The sequence below is a fragment of the Mercurialis annua genome, linkage group LG2 (assembly GCF_937616625.2).
Source record: "Mercurialis annua linkage group LG2, ddMerAnnu1.2, whole genome shotgun sequence".
Taxonomy (NCBI): domain Eukaryota; kingdom Viridiplantae; phylum Streptophyta; class Magnoliopsida; order Malpighiales; family Euphorbiaceae; genus Mercurialis; species Mercurialis annua.
Window position 1 is genome coordinate 25,984,457 of NC_065571.1, and position 18,525 is coordinate 26,002,981.

Sequence of the window (18,525 nt, forward strand, 5' to 3'; positions counted from 1 at the left end):
CTCCCACTCAGCTGTTAAGCTGACCTCATCCACTCTGGCCTCTCACACCCACTACCCGAAATAATCGGGAAACGTGCCCTAACTATTATCAGAGTTCGTGGGATAAACCCACGAACTACCAGGCAGCAACCGCCATAAGTTCATTATAAATAGAAGCCACAGAATGCTGATAGAGGTACGCACAAATCAGACTTAAATACATCAACACTCATCTACTTACCAAAAAACCCTCATTGACTTAAGTATCGGAATGGCTTCCATGCAGAACCAGCCTGAGGTCCTTTGAGCTTACATTTGCTACTTGTGCAGGAAAACAATACGGGCGACCTTTGTAGTTTGACCTGTATCATTTGGTGCGGTGAACGTGGAACTTACTAGTTTTGTCGTTCCTTATTGATATTTTTATAGTTTTCTTTTCAAGAATGGATCCTCCGGGAGATAATGCCCCACCGGTCACCAACAGAGGAGACGGGGAAATGGAGCTGCCTGCCTTAAATCTGTTCCCTTCTGGCAGTGAAGAAGGAGAAACTAGTGACCCGCAGGCGGTAAGACAGACGCGCCGATTACAGGAACACCTAATGAAGAACCAGTCAGCAATCAGGCGATGTTCAAAGCTTTCCTAGATATCACCAGTCTACTCAACAACATCAAACAGACAGTATCGCAACAATCGCAAGGGCCGGAATCGGGGAAATTATCAGCACAGAAGTCGACATCGCCCATAGATAAGGGGAAGGAACAATGCGGCAAGAAGAAGCGCCAGAAAATTCCATAAAGAAACAAAGCGCCCCCATAACAATCTTGGATGATGAACACTGGATGGACGAACAACGCACCCCCAAAGATAGAGAAGAACATCTAGAGGAAAAAGTCCGTCAAGTCATGAGCAGGCTCGGAATAAGATGTGAAGACGTAGACATTTCTCTTCGAAGTGACTCACCCCTTGCGGATTTCATCATCTCTCACGAATTCCCTGCAAAATTCAAATATCCTCCAAATCTTGAATCCTATGACGGGACTGGCTGCCCCAAAAGCCATGTTCATAAATTCTAAGCAGTAATCAACGTTTAGACAAACCTGAATCATGTATTCTGCAAGCTTTTTCCTACTACCCTGAAAGGTCTGGCGCAGGAATGTTACCAAATCTTAAAGCCATGATCGGTGCTAACATTCAAACAATTCTCAGGACTATTTCAGGCTAGATTCGTAGCATGCATCCCTCAGAAGAAGTTGTACGCAGATCTGCTAGCTATCATGCAGGGAGACGGAGAGACACTAAGGAAATATGTAGAGAGGTTCAACAAGGAGGCCATGCAAATAGAAGACCTGAGCCAAGAGATCGCCTATACAACGTTACTCAACGGAACAACCAATTCCGATATGCGGAAAGAACTGCTGGCCAAATCACCAAGATCATTCACTACACTAATGACCATCGCACATACTCAAATTAGAGTGGATGACGGCCAGAGAGAGATAGAAAGCCGACACGGAGGACGGGTAGAAGAACGATCATTTTCAGAAAAAAGGAATGAAGATAGATCGCCCAACGGAAGAAGATTCGGAGAGAAAGGCAACGACCGTTTCAGAAACAAGAGAAAAACGGACGAAGATAGGCGTTACACCCCCCTAAACACTACCAGAACCAACGTATTATTTTGGGTGAAAGACAACCGGGTGAAAGTCAGATGGCCAAGGAAAATGAATGTTGCATCAGCCAGCAAAAGAGACAACAGCAAATACTGCAAATTCCACAGAGACAACGGCCACACCACAGACGAATGTTGGCATCTGAAGGAGGAGATAGAAAAGCTAATAGAAAAGGGGTCCCTTTCCCAGTTCGTGAAAAGGGATACCGAAGCCAAAGAGGCCGAAGTAGAAAGAAAGAAGGAACGAAAGGAAGAAACTACCAGAAGGCCCAGGCCGGAGCCGGCAGGCGTGGTTAACGTAATAATGGGTGGATACACTGGAGGAGACAGCAATACTACCAGAAAGAAAGCAGCTAGAACGGTCTACTCTGTCAGCCCAGGTGCACCAGACATAAAGAAGTTCGGAAGCGTATCTTTTTCAGAAGGTGGCAGCTATGGCTTATCACTCCCCCATGAGGACGCCCTAATGGTAAAGGGGCGGCTCAATAATTTCGAAGTATCCCGGATGCTTGTAGACACTGGAAGCTCGGTAAACATGATCACGATGAAGGTGTAATTTAATAGAATCGGACTAAAAAGGGATAATTTGACACGCGTATCCACTCCACTGGTGGGACTCGGCGGCAAATCTTTACACGTGGAAGGATCATTGGAAATAAATATCCAACTGGGGGATGGAGATGTCTATAAAGAAGTCTGACCGGAATTCATGATAGTCAATATGGACTTCGCCTATAACGCGATTCTCGGAAGGCCGCTTTTACATGACACCTGTGCATCCATTTGCATGTAATGGAGCAGGCATACTTCACGGCTCTCAGAAAGGTTCACGTAACTTTGCCAGTGTTAACAGTGGAACCTCCAGAAAAGACAGAGAGGGCGGAACATTATGGACTAACCTCGAAGATAGAACTGTCCCCAGGAAAAGAGATAGTGGTAGGAGACGAGCTAGAGGCAGGAATCAAACGATCTCTGACAGAAAATCTCAGAGCACTTGGAGATTCCTTTGCCACGACCACAGACGAACTGATCGGGGTAAACCCAGATGTCATATGCCATCGATTAAACATCACTCCCGATTCAAAACCCGTGGTACAAAAGAAGAGAAGAAACTCACCCAAAAAACAGCTAGCTATTGCAGAAGAAATCGTTAAGTTAAAAGAAGCAAACCTGATCAAAGATGCATATTATCCCAAATGGGTGGCAAACGTAGTAATGGTGAAAAAGTCCAATGGCACTTATCGAATGTGTGTAGACTTCACAGATCTTAACAAGGCATGTCCCAAGGATAGCTTCCCGCTGCCAAGCATCGATCAACTAGTGGACTCCACAGTAGGCCACGCCCTATATGCGTTCCTAGACGCCAAAGCATGATATCATCAAATACCCATGGCATCAGAAGATCAGGAAAAAACGGCTTTTGTAACAGAGCAGGGATTATTTTGTTATAGAATGATGCCATTCGGCTTAAAAAATGCAGGAGCCACATATCAGCGACTGGTGAACTCCATATTCAAAGATCAGATCGGAAAGCACATGGAGGTTTACGTGGACGACATGATTATTAAGAGCGTCAGGACAGAAGATCATCCGGCAGATGTGAAGGTAGTCCTAGAGACACTACAAAGGTACCAATTAAAGATAAATCCGGAGAAGTGTGTATTCGGAGTACCAGCGGGCAAGTTTTTGGGATATATGGTCTCTCAACGCGGGATCGAAGCCAACCCAGACAAAATCGAAGCAGTCCTAAAAATGACACCGCCCCGGAGCATACACGAAGCAAAGAAACTCAACGGGCGAATCACCGCCCTAGGTCGATTCATGTCCTGCTCAGCGAAGCGATGCCTACCTTTCTTCAAGACGCTGAAACAGATCAAGAACTTTACATGGACAGCAGAATGCCAGACGACGTTTGATGAATTGAAAAGCTTCCTTTCGTCACCTCCACTTTTGGCGAGACTAGATCCGGGCGACGTATTATATTTATATATCTCTTGTTCTGATGAAACAATAGCGGGAGTACTAGTATTTGAGAAAGAAGGGGAACAATTCCCGATCTACTACATTAGCAAGGTGCTTAGGAATGCAGAGTTAAGATACCCAAAGTCGGAGAAACTGGCGTTATGTGTATACACCACCACAATTAAACTCCGGCATTACTTTGAGGGGAACCAGGTCATCGTACGAACTGACCAACCATTACGAAAAATCCTCCGGAAGGCAGAAACAAGCGGATGTATAGTAGAGTGGGCTGTCAAGATAGGAAGCTTGGGCGTTATCTACGAAGCCCGAAAAGCCCTAAAGGCTCAGGCACTATCCGACTTCTTCGCAGAGTTAACGTTTACAGAACCAATAGAAAGCAAGAAGAACCTCTGGGAAAAACATGTCGACGGAGCAGTGTGTGGAGAAGGAGCAGGGATCAAAGTCGTACTAAAAGGACTAGGGAGGGTCCAAATGGAATACTCTGCTAGGCTCGAATTCCCAGCTTCCAACAACGTCGCAGAATATGAGGCACTCATGAAAGGATTGCAATTATGTGAAGAACTCAATATTTCAGAAGCTCAGATATACAGTGATTCACAGCTGGTCATGAACCAAGTCTCAGGGAGTTTTGAAGTAAAAGAAAGGACACTGAAGAAGTACGCCAAGCAAGCCAAAACTTTCTTCGTCAACAATGGGCGATCCTGGTCGCTACAACAAATACCCAGGGCAATGAATGGAAGAGCAGATGAATTGGCGAAATGGGCCGCAACAAAGAATTACGAATCAATGAAGAACATCCCCCACGAAATCAAGCGACAACCCAGCTTTCAAGAGGAAAGGGAAGAAGGAGAAGTGCTAATGGTGGATGGAGAAGAAACCCGGATGACTCCCATCACGGCATACTTGGCTAATGGAGTACTCCCCGAAGACAGAAAAGACGCCAGAAAGATAGTGATACTGTCATCCAAATTCGGCATAGACAATGGCCAGCTCTATAAACGGTCATCCACCCATCCTTGTCTGAAGTGTGTTAACAAAGAAGATGGAGAGTACATCATGAAAGAACTACACGAGGGGACCTGCGGAGCACACGACGGAGCATCAACTCTGGTCAGGAAGGCCCTGTTACAAGGCTATTACTGGCCTATAATGAAAGAACAAGCAACAACACTTGTAAAAGGGTGCTGGCCTTGCCAACAACATGCTTTGGTGCCCAGAAAACAAGCATCAGAAATGAAGCCAATCGGCAGTGCATGGCCATTCGCCCAGTGGGGAATGGATATCTTGGGACCTCTCCCTCCAGCCACGGGACAGAGAAAGTTCCTAGTGGTGGCAATCGACCACTTCACTAAGTGAATAAAAGCAGAACCTCTGGCAAAAATCACCCAACAAAGAATAACTAACTTTTTCTTTAGATCTATCTTGTGCAGGTTCGGAATACCAAAGGTGCTGATCACAGACAACGGAAAGCAGTTCGACTCAGCAAAATTCAGGAAGTTCTGTGCAGAATATCAGATCGACTTAAGGTTCACTTCAGTTTACTATCCACAATAAAATGGGCAAATCGAAGTGGCCAACAGAATCTTACTGGCTGGATTGAAAAGAAGGCTAGATGAATACCAAGTAAGATGGGTAGAAGAACTCTACAGTGTCCTATGGAACTATTGTACCACCCCAAGAGAATCAACGGGTGAAACTCCATTCGCCCTAGCCTATAGAACGGAGGCTGTAATTCCGGTAGAGATAGGCGCACCTACACCAAGAACCGAAGACAGTCAGCTGAGCTTAGAAGAAAATGAAGCCGAACTCAGGAACAATCTGGACCTCTTAGTCGAAAAGATCAACAAATCAGATATCAGGATGGAAGCTTACAGACAAAAGATGGCCAAACATTTCAACTGCCATGTGAAGAAAAGAAAATTCAGACTAGGCGATCTAGTCATGAGGAAGACCGAAGTCAAGAAAGGAGAAGCAGGGAGCGGGAAGCTACAACAAAACTGGGAAGGACCTTACACCATCAGCGAGGTTATTAAGGAAGGGACGTTCAAGCTCACCAACTCTATGGGAAGGATCATACCCAGGACATGGAACGCCAACAATCTAAGGAAAATCTAGCAAAGTTAATTTGTCACCTAACATGTTAGCTATTATTTCCTAAATTTCATTTTCTTTAAGAGCACGTATTTAAAAATTCCCTAAGTGATACTTCATCACAATGTGTGTATTTGAATTTCTCCAAGTGATACTTCATCACAGTATTGTATTTGAATTTCGCCAAGTGATATCCCATCACCAAGTATTTTAACTTACCCTTTCTTGAACAAGGAAGATTCACAAATATTGTCTCCTCGTCATAATTATCATTGATATATAAAAAAAAGAGAAGAAAAAAAACAGATTTTTCCAAGAGGGAGAACTGACGAGTTCTACCCCTACAAAGTACAGACCGGCACCAAACAAAAAGGATTCAACAAAATCCGAAGCAAATAACAAACAAGCATTTCTCAAAATAACGAATGCAAAACAAGCATAACAACGAGAAACGTATATTAAAGAGAGGGTAAAATACGCCCCCAGAAATATTACAAGGAAAAACAAAGTTCATGTACAAAAGAAATATATAATACATAATAAAAGAAAGGCCTAAAGCTTGGTCTCCTGCTCAATCTTTTCCTGGTTAGTCTCCTTATCCTTTTCGAAAGCAGCCGGATCAGATAATCCCTCCTGCGAACTCCGCCTGGCTGAAGAAGAAACAATAGTGACAAGATTGCCAGAACGGGTGGGAGAAAGGGATACCGGCAAGACTAAGTGGATCAGTCCCAGGAGGAATAGAGTCTATGTCAAAGGGACGATCGAGCAGATCCAGAGCAGCAAAAGGACGCTCAGAAGAGATAATCAAACCGAAGTCTTTCTCTTCAGGACTCCCACCCAAACCAAGAACAGAAGACAAAGGGAGTGGCTTCTCATCGACCTGAATAGACTCATAAGCAGCTTTAACTGGCTGCTCGCCAACATCAGCAGATCCCACAGCAGCAGTATCGCCTTTCTCCGCCTTGAAGGAAACAAACAAATCTTCAGGAGAGTCTGGCTCACTTTCACTGTTGACCCCGGAGGGAAAGCCATACAAAAAGTTGGCGTCACCTTCAGGATGACGCTCTAAATATGTCTCCACAATAGCTTCAGTGAAGTCAGTCAGATCATTAGCAAGCTGGTTTGTGTTTCGGCGAAGCCTCTCCTTCTCACGAGCCAGTCTGCCTTGCTTTAAGTAAAGCTTCCTCTCAGCAACGAGACAGCTTCTCGGTAAGAGCCGAAACGGTGGTGTCGAACTCTTTTTTCAGATCGTTATAATCAGTCCCCTACACCATCACCTCTGCCGCCAAACTGGTATTTTTCTTTTTTAAACGGGCGACCACTTCTGTAAGAGCCAGTTGCTGTTTAACGGCATCCTCCCTCTCCTTGGACAGTCTATCCACATCAGCAAGAAGAGAGCTTTGCTTGAGGGCGCATGTGCCATGCTCAGTATGAAGGGAGTCATACTTCCCCTTCAAAATCTTGTACTCCGTCTTTATCTTCACTTGCATCTCATCATCGTTAAGACGGTTGGAACGATATTGACGGAGGGCTAAAGCAGTCTAAAAATAAAAATTAAGTTTAAAAAAAAACAGAGAAAAGAGGAAATAATCACCCTCAGCAGGCCAGTGAAACAGTCATCAATCAACACGTTGTCTAGCCTCTTTAAATAATAACCAACATCAGAAGGACAACAGGAGCCCCTAAAAATGTCAGTAGCCACGGAAGGACAACATATGGTTGCATTTATCCCATATTTCTGAAGGAGTAGGTCGACCTGAGTAACCATTATGTCCCTCCGAGGCTTCTTCATAGAAGGACCCTCCTCAACAGCATCGTCACCCCCGGATGAAGGAGCTCGCCTCTTTGAACCTGAGGAGGCGGTCAAGACACCTTGAGGAGGAGGAGTAGCCTTAGACTGCTTCTCCTTTGGGGGAACATCCACCATTTTATCCTTTTCCTTGCCCGTATAAGAGGTAAGAGAAGGAGGAGGAGGAGGATCTTTAATCTTGAAACCAGGAAGCACTACCCTGGAAGAAGTAGGAGGAACTACGGCGGAACCATCATCCTTCCTAGAAGAAGGTGGCTTATCTCCGGCCTTAGAGGGAGCTTCGCCCACCTTCTTGACAGCCTCCCTCTTAGCATCGGAGGGTTTTACAAGGACAGCTTGGGCAGCGGCCTCCTTTTCTCAAGCCTCTTTTTCTCTCCGAGCTCTTCTGCCATCCATGACCTTCTGTTGAAGTTCCTTAAAGTCCGACACGGAGAAAGCAAAGAAAACAAACGAAGATTAGGAAATAAAAATCGAAATTTAAGAAAAATAGAGACTTCATGGCACAAAAAAGGTACCAGAAGAACTAGAAGGCATAGAAGAATTAATAAGGGGAGAAGAAAGAGGTGGTTCGCCTCCGTCATAGAACTCGTCTTCACAACTAGGCGAAGTCTCCTTTTTATCATTATTCTTCTTCTTCCTCTTCCCCTTATTTTCACCCTTTACTCTCTTATTTCTCTTGGAAGAAACACCTTTATCCCAGCCAAAATAGGAGGCAATCAAGTTCACCACATGCACCTTAGCACGACTTCGAAGCAGAAGCAACGTCTCTTGATCAGCCTCGCTCAACTTCACCTTCTCCGGCTTCCTTGGCCCTTCCAAAAATACATTTGGAATGGAGCCCCAACCCCCTTTGTTCTTGGCAATAACAAAGCAACCTTTCCACCGCTTCATAGAATTGGGAAGACCACTAAAGAGAGATCAGCCAGGTTGTAGATAGAAGAACTCATCGCTTTTCTTCCTTCCAAGAGAATAAATAGACCGAACGATATCATAACCGACCTCCCTCTTCAAATGGAGCCCACAAATGAAAATCCCTGTCAAATGGTGATGGGCATTAGAATGAAGCTGACCTAAAGGGATCTTAAAATTGTCAAACACCATCTGTGTGAAGCCATCAAGTGGTAGCCTTAAGCCTACCTCAAGATCTTCAATAAAGATCAATTGTTCGTCATCATCCAGGATCTAGTCAACAGCAGAACCTTCAGATGGAATCCAAAGCCCGATAGAAGAAGGAATCTCGTACCTCGCCCTAATCCATACAAGGGCTCTCTGGCCCAAGTCGACAGTCCATTCGAACAAAGGCTTTTTCTTATTAGAGGACGTCCCAAAAGATGATTTACGTTTTTTGAAAACAAAATCCTCATCATCCTCTTCATCATCGCCCATTTCGCCATCGTCATCACCTTCTAAAAGAACCTCGCCTTCAGGTTCTCTATTATTAACCCCCAATAACTTGTCAATATCCTCCGCAACGGACACACCCTCCTCGCTGTCAGGAACCACCCTTTGGGATAACCCTTCCTCGTTAGAAACCAAGTCAACCAGGATTGCAAGAAGAGCAGGATAGGTGGAATCACTAGAAGAACTCTCAGAAGAAGAAGAAGAAGAAGAAGAAGAAGAAGAAGAAGAAGTGGACGAAGAAACCTTCAAAGGAGACATCCTTAAACACTAAACGAGACTGGAGCAAAAAAAAATGAAGGAAAAGGAGTACAAGAAGACAAACAAAAACAACTAAGTTACTTACTGATGACAGAGGAATGTCTGGAACTAAATTACTTGAAGAAGGCCTGGCTGGAAAAGACAATTGACAAAAAGGATTAAACTAGCAAAGTGAAAAAAGAGAGCAAGAATGAAAAATTGAAAAACATTACCTCTTTAATATGTCAAGTCAGATATAGGGCACTCAATTACCTAGTGGCAGAAAACTCCTCGAAACAATCAATCAATTAATGGGAAAATCCAAGGGTCGCGTCCATTTATATGAATTGAGACGCTTAAAATTCGTAACCGTTGAAAAACGTTTGAAATTCAAACCATTTTGAAAAATTTTGGAAATTTGAATTTTGAAAATTGGCGCTTCATGTCTTTGACTTAACAAGATCACCTGGGGGGGACATCTGATACCGACCTACGAATATCCGAACTCCAAGCATCGCCTAGAGAATGCTAAGCTCGCCCACCGAATCTCCGAAAGACTCTTCGCCCGAGGCAATACAAGAATCGCCCATACTGTCTTGATCAGACTTCTCCAACTCAGCTGTTAAGCTGACCTCATCCACTCTGGCCTCTCACACCCACTACCCGGAATAATCGGGAAACGTGCCCTAACCATTATCAGAGTTCGTGGGATAAACCCACGAACTACCAGGCAGCAACCGCCATAAGTTCATTATAAATAGAAACCACGGAATTCTGATAGAGGTACGCACAAATCAAACTTAAATACATCAACATTCATCTACTTACCAAAAAACCCTCATTGACTTATGCATTGGAGTGGCTTCCAGGCTGAACCAGCCTGAGGTCCTTTGAGCTTACATTTGCTACTTGTGCATGAAAACAATACGGGCGACCATTGTAGTTTGACCCGTATCAAGTAATATAATTCAAATATCAAAAATATCGTATTCCTTTTCTGAAAACGTTTGCGAAACAATTCTTAGAAACCAGGGTCTTACTGAGCGATATCTCATATCCAGCACAGCCCTGTTTTTAGTCATAGTCATAGCCAATTCCTCTCAAAGCAATTGGTACTAACTTCAAACGGATAACACTTCATCTTTATTAACAACTTATTTATAAGATTATATCAGAGTTTATTATACAAAATACCGTTTGAATTCAATTCATTAATCTTACTTCGACACCTACTGACTACTGCAACCCTAAGGACTTGTACTTCGTGCAAGTCAATAGACTTCCGACACAAAGGAGATGGTCTGTCTGATCCGATTCCGATTTCTTGAAACACAATAGTGAGGGGTCAGTATTTGGGAAAATACTGAGTGAGCTTGCAAGTTGCTAACGGTATTGTAAAAACATAAGATCGCATCTCAAATCAAGTTATAATATGAATATATATATATATATATATATATATATATATATATAAGCAATTACTTGATGCATTTGAAACAAATATTCTAAAATATGACACAACTTACAAATATTCAAATCATACTGATAGATCTGGTCCGACCCGGGAGTGTTCGCACTCTGCCACGTCGATCGCGACCAATCTCTTAACCTCAAAGTGTGTGTCTAACTCACTAGATACGGGGACTCCAGGTTACACTGTAACCGAGTGCTCGCTCGTATCGAATTCATTGTCCAACTTCGAAATTCATATACATATTCATGTTCATATCTCATATGCAAACACACTAGACTGACTCGATACTGGTGATCACACAGCCTATTGATACCCAATAGGTAGCTAGATTTTTCGAATCTCATACTAGTCTCTCATATATAAAAACTTAATAAAATATATAATATTTCAATCAATCATATATAATGCGATGCATATAACGATATACATATATAAAATAACTTTAATATATAATAAACGAAAGTAAAGTGCAACTCACAATGCTAATTCAAGAACTTTACTAATAGCGTAAGCTCCCTGAACTCCTTGTCTGCTAACAGATTAATCTGATAAACCTATCACAAAGATATCGAGTTAATACTTAACTCGATAGATACCATATTCAAACAAGGCACGAATTCGACTTGCTATACTAGTCGTATCTAACACGAATATCAAACTAACTCGATATAGCTTATCTCTATAGCAATATCATATTGCTATCCAAATGTATCTTTTATACACTTTCCGTATTAAAAAACCATATATCAAACCCTTATGAGAAACCTCATTTCAAAACATAACAAACTCATATTCAAAACGTTTTACTTAAACCTTGTTTTTTGTACTTCTTTAAATCATTTTACAAACATAAAATAACCAAACTCCATTCGGCTTTCAAAACTTATTATCGACACATTTTCCATATCTCAAAACCATCATTGAAAACCTTTAAAATCATTTTGAAAACCTTTTAAACTTAAGCTGTCCATACGTAAAACTGCTACGCGCAATAAAATGGTTCGATTTATTTAAGCCACTTGGAGGCCGAATCAACAGAATCTCAAAACTGGAAAGTTTTAGCTAACACCCTTAGGTTTCGGTACCATTAAATGGAACGTAATTCGGAGCTTTGTAGCTCGAGATATCGCCTTCGCAATACCCCTGTTCTGCACGCAAGATTTCCAGCAACCTTCAAACAACTTATTCAATCCAAAAACTCATCATAAATAACTTATTTACAGCTCTATCATCATCAAGTTAATGCCTAAGCCATAATTATCAAGTTTAATCAAAGCTTTGTCCATGGCTGAACCACTCCTAAGCAATTCATACTCAAATTATACATCTAAACCATACTAGAATTCAACTTAAAGCTCATACCCCCAAAACATCATCAAAGACCGAAGTTTGTTCATCATCAAAACTTCAAAAACATCCAACGAACTTTGAAATTAATAGAGGAAAAGAGTTCACCTAGGTCTTTTGATGTTAATTCAAGCAAACAGATGGAGGTTAAGAGCTTGAAACTTGATGATGATGGTGATGGTGATACACGTATTGGAGAGGAAGAAAGGGTAAGGTATTTTTGCTTTCTTTTATTTTATTTTTGTTTTAACCTTTAGCTATCTTAATACATATAAGGTAGATGTGAAAAACTCCTCTTAAGCCCTTATCCTTTTGCCATCTTACCACTAAACACATAAATGAGTTAAATCTTTATCCGACAAGTCCTTACTTTATCCGACAAGTCCTTACTTGTTCTTAATAATAATAATTTCTCTTTTAAATTATTATTATTTCTTAACATATCCTTAAAAATTCTTATGTCGGTGTCCAATCCCGACCTACTTACTCCAAATTTCAAAATTTCAGGATCCGTGGCACGATCCAATGCTCTAACATTTTCAAAGTTATTACAGAAACGTTTGGATTCGTTTCGTAATATTTGTAAATGTTTGGCTTAAGTCGCTAAAATGGTGAGAAGTTTGGATTTATTTCGTAACGATTGTAAACATTTGGCTAAAATCTCTAAAAAGGTGAAACCTTTGAATTTGTTTCATAACGTTTGTTAACGTTTTGCTTAAATTTCTAAAAAGGTGAAACACTTGAATTTGTTTCGGAACATTTGTAAACGTTTGGCTTAAATTGATAAAAAAACGTTTGTAAACGCTTGTCATAAATTTCTAAAAAGGTGCAACACTTGGTTTTGTTTCGTAATATTTGTAATGGTGTGGCTTAAATAGCTAAAAATATGAAACATTTAGATTTGTTTCGTAACGTTTTAAACGTTTAGATTTGTTTTGTAACGTTTGTAAACGTTTGGGTTAAATTGCTAAAAAGGTCAAACACTTTGTTTTGTTTCATAACGTTTGTAAACGTTTGGCTTAAATCGCTAAAAATGTGAAACGCTTGAATTTGTTTCGTAACGTTTTAAATGTTTGGTTTTGTTTTATAACGTTTGTAAACGTTTGGCTTAAATCGCTAAAAAGGTGAAACGTTTGGATTTGTTTCGTAACGTTTGTAAGAGTTTGGCTTAAATCGCTAAAAAGTTGAAACGTTTGGATTTGTTTCGTAATGTTTGTAAACGTTTGTAAACGTTTGGCTTAAATTGCTAAAAAGATGAAAGGCTTATTTTTGTTTAGCAACGTTTGTAAACGTTTGGCTTAAATCGCTAAAAAGGTGAAACGTTTATATTTGTTTTGTGACGTTTCTAAACCTTTGGCTTAAATTGCTAAAAAGGTGAAACACTTGGATTTTTTCGTAATGTTTGTAAACGTTTTGCTTAAATCGCTAAAAAGGTAAAACATTTGGATTTGTTTCGTAACGTTTGTAAATGTTTGGCTAAAATCGCTAAAAAGGTGAAGCCTTTGGATTTGTTTCGTAACGTTTGTAAACGTTTTGCTTCAATTGTTTAAAAGGTGAAACATTTGGATTTCTTTTGGAACGTTGGTAAACATTTGGCTTAAATTGCTAAAAAGGTGAAACACTTGGATTTGTTTCGTAACGTTAGTATACGTTTGTCATAAATTTCTAAAAAGGTTAAACACTTGCTTTTGTTTCGTAAAATTTGTAAAGGTTTGGCTTAAATCGCTAAAATTATGAAACGTTTGGATTTGTTTCATAACGTTTTAAACGTTTGATTTTGTATCGTAGCGTTTGTAAACGTTTGGCTTAAATCGCTAAAAAGGTGAAACGTTTGGATTGGATTAAATGCTAAAAAGACGAAACATTTGGATTTGTTTCGTAAAATTTGTAAACGTTTGGCTTAAATCCTTATGAGGTTCAACGTTTTGTTTTGTTTCGTAATGTTTGTAAACGTTTGGCTTAATTCGCTAAAAAGGTGAAACGTTTGGATTTGTTTTGTGACATTTGTAAACGTTTGGCTTAATTCACTAAAAAGGTAAAACGTTTGGATTCGTTTAGTAACGTTTGTAAACGTTTGGCTTAAATCGCTAAAAAGGTGAAAGGTTTAAATTTGTTTCGTAATGTTTGTAAATGTTTGGCTTAAATCGCTAAAAAGGTCAAACGCTTGGATTTGTTTTGTAATGTTTGTAAACGTCTGCTTAAATTGCAAAAAAGGTGAAACTCTTGGATTTGTTTTGTAATGTTTGTAAACGTTTGGCTTAAATTGCTAAAAAGTTGAAACGCTTGGTTTTCTTTCATAACGTTTGTAAATGTTTGGCCTAAATCGCTAAAAATGTGAAACGTTTGAATTTGCTTCGTAACGTTTTAAATGTTTGGTTTTGTTTCGTAACGTTTGTAAACGTTTAGCTTAAATCGCTAAAAAGGTGAAACGTTTGGACTGGTTTTGTAACGTTTGTAAATGTTTGGCTTAAATCGCTAAAAAGGTGAAACGTTTGGATTTATTTTGTAACATTTGTAAACGTTTGGCTTAAATCGCCAAAAAGGTGAAACGTTTGGATTTGTTTCGTAATGTTTGCAAACATTTGGCTTAAATCGCTAAAAAGGTGAAACATTTGTATTTGTTTCGCAACATTTGCAAACATTTGGCTTAAATAGCTAATAAGGTGAAACGTTTGGATTTGTTTCGTAACGTTCGTAAACGTTTGGCTTAAATCGCTAAAAAAACGTTTGAATTTATTTCGTAGCGTTTGTAAATGTTTGGCTTAAATCGCTAAAAAGGTGAAACGTTTGGATTTGTTTCGTAATATTTGTAAACGTTTGGATTAAATTGCTAAAAAGGTAAAAAGCTTGGTTTTGTTTCGTAACGTTTGTAAACGTTTGGCTTAAATTTCTAAATATGGGAAACGTTTGGACTTGTTTCGTAACGTTTGTAAGCGTTTGGCTTCAATCGCAAAATATGGAAAACATTTGGATTTGTTTTGTAACGTTTGTAAACATTTGGCGTCAATCGCTAAAAATGTGAAACGTTTGGATTTGTTTTGTAACGTTTTCAAACGTTTGGCTTAAATTGTTAAAAAGGTGAAACGTTTGGATTTATTTCGTAAAGTTTTAAACGTTTGCCTAATATCGCTAAAATGGGGAAACATTTGGATTTGTTTCGTAACGTTTGTAAACGTTTGGCTTAAATCGCTAAAAAGGTGAAACGTTTTTTTTTGTTTCGTAACGTTTGTAAACGTTTGGCTTAAATCGCTAAAAATGTGAAACGTTTGAATTTGTTTCGTAACGTTTTAAATGTTTGGTTTTGTTTCGTAACGTTTGTCAACGTTTGGCTTAAATCGCGAAAAAGGTGAAACGTTTGGATTTGTTTCGTAACATTTGTAAATGTTTGGCTTTAATCGCTTATGAGGTTCAACGTTTTGTTTTATTTCGTAACGTTTGGTTTAATTCGCTAAAAAGGTGAAACGTTTGGATTTGTTCTGTAACATTTGTAGACGCTTAGGTTAAATCGCTAACAAGGTGAAACATTTGGATTTGTTTCGTAACTTTTGTAAACGTTTGACTTAAATCGCTAAAAAGGCGAAACTTTTGGATTTGTTTCGTACTGTTTGTAAACATTTGGCTTAAATAGCTAAACAAGGTCAATCGCTTAAATTTGTTTCGTAACGTTTGTAAACGTCTAGCTTAAATTGCTAAAAAGGTGAAACGCTTGGATTTGTTTTGTAATGTCTGTAAAGGTTTGGCTTAAATTGCTAAAAACTTGAAACGCTTGGTTTTGTTTCGTAACATTTGTAAAGGTTTGGCTTAAGTCGCTAAAAATGTGAAACGTTTGAATTTGTTTCATAACGTTTCAAATGTTTGGTTTTGTTTCATAACGTTTGTAAACGTTTGGCTTAAATCGCTAAAAAGGTGAAACGTTTGGATTTGTTTCGTAACCTTTGCAATTATTTGGCTTAACTCGCTAATAAGGGGAAGCGTTTGGATTTGTTTCGCAACGTTTGTAAACGTTTGGCTTAAATCGCTAAAAAGAGGAAACGTTTGGATTTATTTCGTAGCGTTTGTAAACGTTTGGCTTAAATCGCTAAGAAGGTGAATCGTTTGGATTTGTTTCGTAATATTTATAAACATTTGGCTTAAATTGCTAAAAAGGTGAAAAGCTTGGCTTTGTTTCGTAACATTTGTAAACGTTTGGCTTAAATTGCTAAATATTGGAAACGTTTGGATTTGTTTCGTAACGTTTGTAAGCGTTTGGCTTCAATCGCTAAATATGGGAAACGTTTGGATTTGTTTTGTAATGTTTACAAACGTTTGGCTTCAATCGCTAAAAAAGGTGAAATGTTTGGATTTGTTTCGTAATGTTTGTAAACGTTTGGCTTAAATCGTTGAAAAGGTGAAACGTTTGGATTTGTTTCGTAACGTTTTAAACGTTTGCCTAATATGGCTAAAATGGGGAAACGTTTGGATTTGTTTCGTGACGTTTGTAAATGTTTGGCTTAAATCGCTAAAAAGGTGAAACATTTGTTTTTTTTTCGTAACGTTTGTAAACGTTTTGCTTAAATTGCTAAAAAGGTGAAACACATGAATTTTTTTCAGAAATGTTTGTAAACGTTTGGCTTAAATTGCTAAAAAGGTGAAACGTTTGGATTTGTTTCGTAACGTTTGGCTTAAATCGCTAAAAAGGGAAAACGTTTGGATTTGTTCGCAACGTTTATACACGTATGGCCTAAATTGCTAAAAAGGTTAAACACTTGGATTTGATTCATAGTGTTTGTAACTGTTTGGCTTATATCACAAACAAAGGTGAAATGTTTGGATTTGTTTCGCAAAGTTTGTAATCATTTGGCTTAAATCGCTAAAAAGGTGAAATGTTGGATTTGTTTCATAACGTTTCTAAACCTTGGGCTTAAATTGCTAAAAAGGTGAAACGTTTGGATTTGTTTCGTAAGGTTTTTAAACGTTTGGCTTGAATCACTAAAAATGTGAAACGCTTGGATTTGTTTCGTAACGTTTGTAAACTTTTTACTTAAATCGCTAAAAAGGTGAAACGTTTGAATTTGCTTCGTAACGTTTGTAAACATTTTGGTTAAATCGCTAATAAGGTGATATGTTTGGATTTGTTATGTAACGTCTGTAAACGTTTAGCTTAAATTGCTAAAAAGGTGAAACATTTGGTTTTGTTTCGTAACGTTTGTAAACTTTTGGCTTAAATCGCTAAAAAGGTGAAACGTTTGGATATTATTCGTAACGTTTGTTTTAAATCGATAAAAAGGTGAAACGTTTTGATTTGTTTTGTAACATTTATAAACGTTTCGCTTAAATTGCTAAAAAAGGTTTCATAATGTTATAAGCGTTTGGATTAGTTTCGTAACGTTTGTAAACGTTTGGCTTAAATCGCTGATAAGGTTAAATATTTGGATTTGTTTCGTAACGTTGGCAAACGTTTGGCTTAAATCGCTAAAAGGGTGAAAAGTTTGGCTTAAATCGCTAAAAAGTTGAAACGTTTGGATTTGTTACGAAACGTTTGTAAACGTTTGGATTTGTTACGAAACGTTTGTAAACGTTTGCCTTAAATCGCTAAAGAGGTGAAACGTCTGGAATTAAATTGCTAAAAAGGTGAAATGTTTGGATTTGTTTCGTAACGTTTGTAAACGTTTGGCTTAAATAGCTAAAAAGGTGAAACGTTTAGATTTGTTTTCAAATGTTTGTAAACGTTTGGCTTAAATCGCTAAAAAGGTGAAACATTTGGTTTTGTTTTGTAACGTTTGTAAACGTTTTGTTTAAATTACTAAAAAGGTGAAACGCTTGGATTTATTTCGTAGCGTTTGTAAACATTTGGCTTGAATCGCTTAAAATGTGAAACATTTGGATTTATTTCTTAACGTTTGTAAACATTCAGCTTAAATCTCTAAAAAGGTTAAACGTTTGGTTTTTTTCGTAACGTTTGTAAATGTTCAGCTTAAATATCTAAAAGGGTGAAATATTTGGTTTTGTTTCGTAACGTTTGTAAAAGTTCGGCTTAAATCGCTAAAAAGGAAAAACGTCTGGATTTGTTCCGTATAGTTTGTAAATGTTTGGCTTAAATTGCTAAAAAGGGGAAACGTTTGGATTTGTTTCATAACGTTTGTAAACGATTGGTTTTGTTTCGTAATTTTTTTAAACGTTTGGCTTAAATCACTAAAAATGTGAAACATTTGGATTTGCTTTGTAACGTTTGTAAACCTTTGGCTTTAATTGCTTAAAAGGTGAAACGTTTGGATTTGTTTCGTAATATTTGTAAACGTTTGGCTTCAATCGCTAAAAAGGTGAATCGTTTGGATTTGTTTCATAACGTTTGTAAGCGTTTGGCTTAAATCGCAAAAAACGTGAAACGTTTGGATTTGTTTCGTAACCTTTTAAACTTTTTGCTTAAATTTCTATAATGGGGAAACACTTGGATTTGTTTCGTAACGTTTGTAAACATTTGACTTAAATATCTAAAAAGGTAAAACGTTTGGATTTGTTTCGTTACGTTTGTACACGTTTGGCTTATATTGCTT

At 38.8% G+C, this 18,525-nt stretch overlaps 1 protein-coding gene across 1 annotated transcript; it reads left to right on the forward strand.

Annotated features, from left to right (window-relative positions):
• Window positions 1-3,038: 3,038 nt before the first annotated feature.
• Window positions 3,039-5,747, forward strand: LOC126668379 (uncharacterized). Its single transcript, XM_050361585.1, has 3 exons — window positions 3,039-4,984; window positions 5,063-5,158; window positions 5,240-5,747. Exons 1-3 carry the CDS (start codon window positions 3,039-3,041, stop codon window positions 5,745-5,747), a joined length of 2,550 nt encoding a protein of 849 aa, XP_050217542.1.
• Window positions 5,748-18,525: the final 12,778 nt, after the last annotated feature.

Excerpts from the sequence above, each read along its gene's own strand:
- LOC126668379 (XM_050361585.1), top strand. The coding sequence starts at position 3,039 with ATGGCATCAGAAGATCAGGAAAAAACGGCTTTTGTAACAGAGCAGGGA. Across the intron at positions 4,985-5,062 it reads GCAATCGACCACTTCACTAA|GTTCGGAATACCAAAGGTGC; the intron begins GTGAATAAAAGC and ends TATCTTGTGCAG. Across the intron at positions 5,159-5,239 it reads GAATATCAGATCGACTTAAG|GCTAGATGAATACCAAGTAA; the intron begins GTTCACTTCAGT and ends ATTGAAAAGAAG.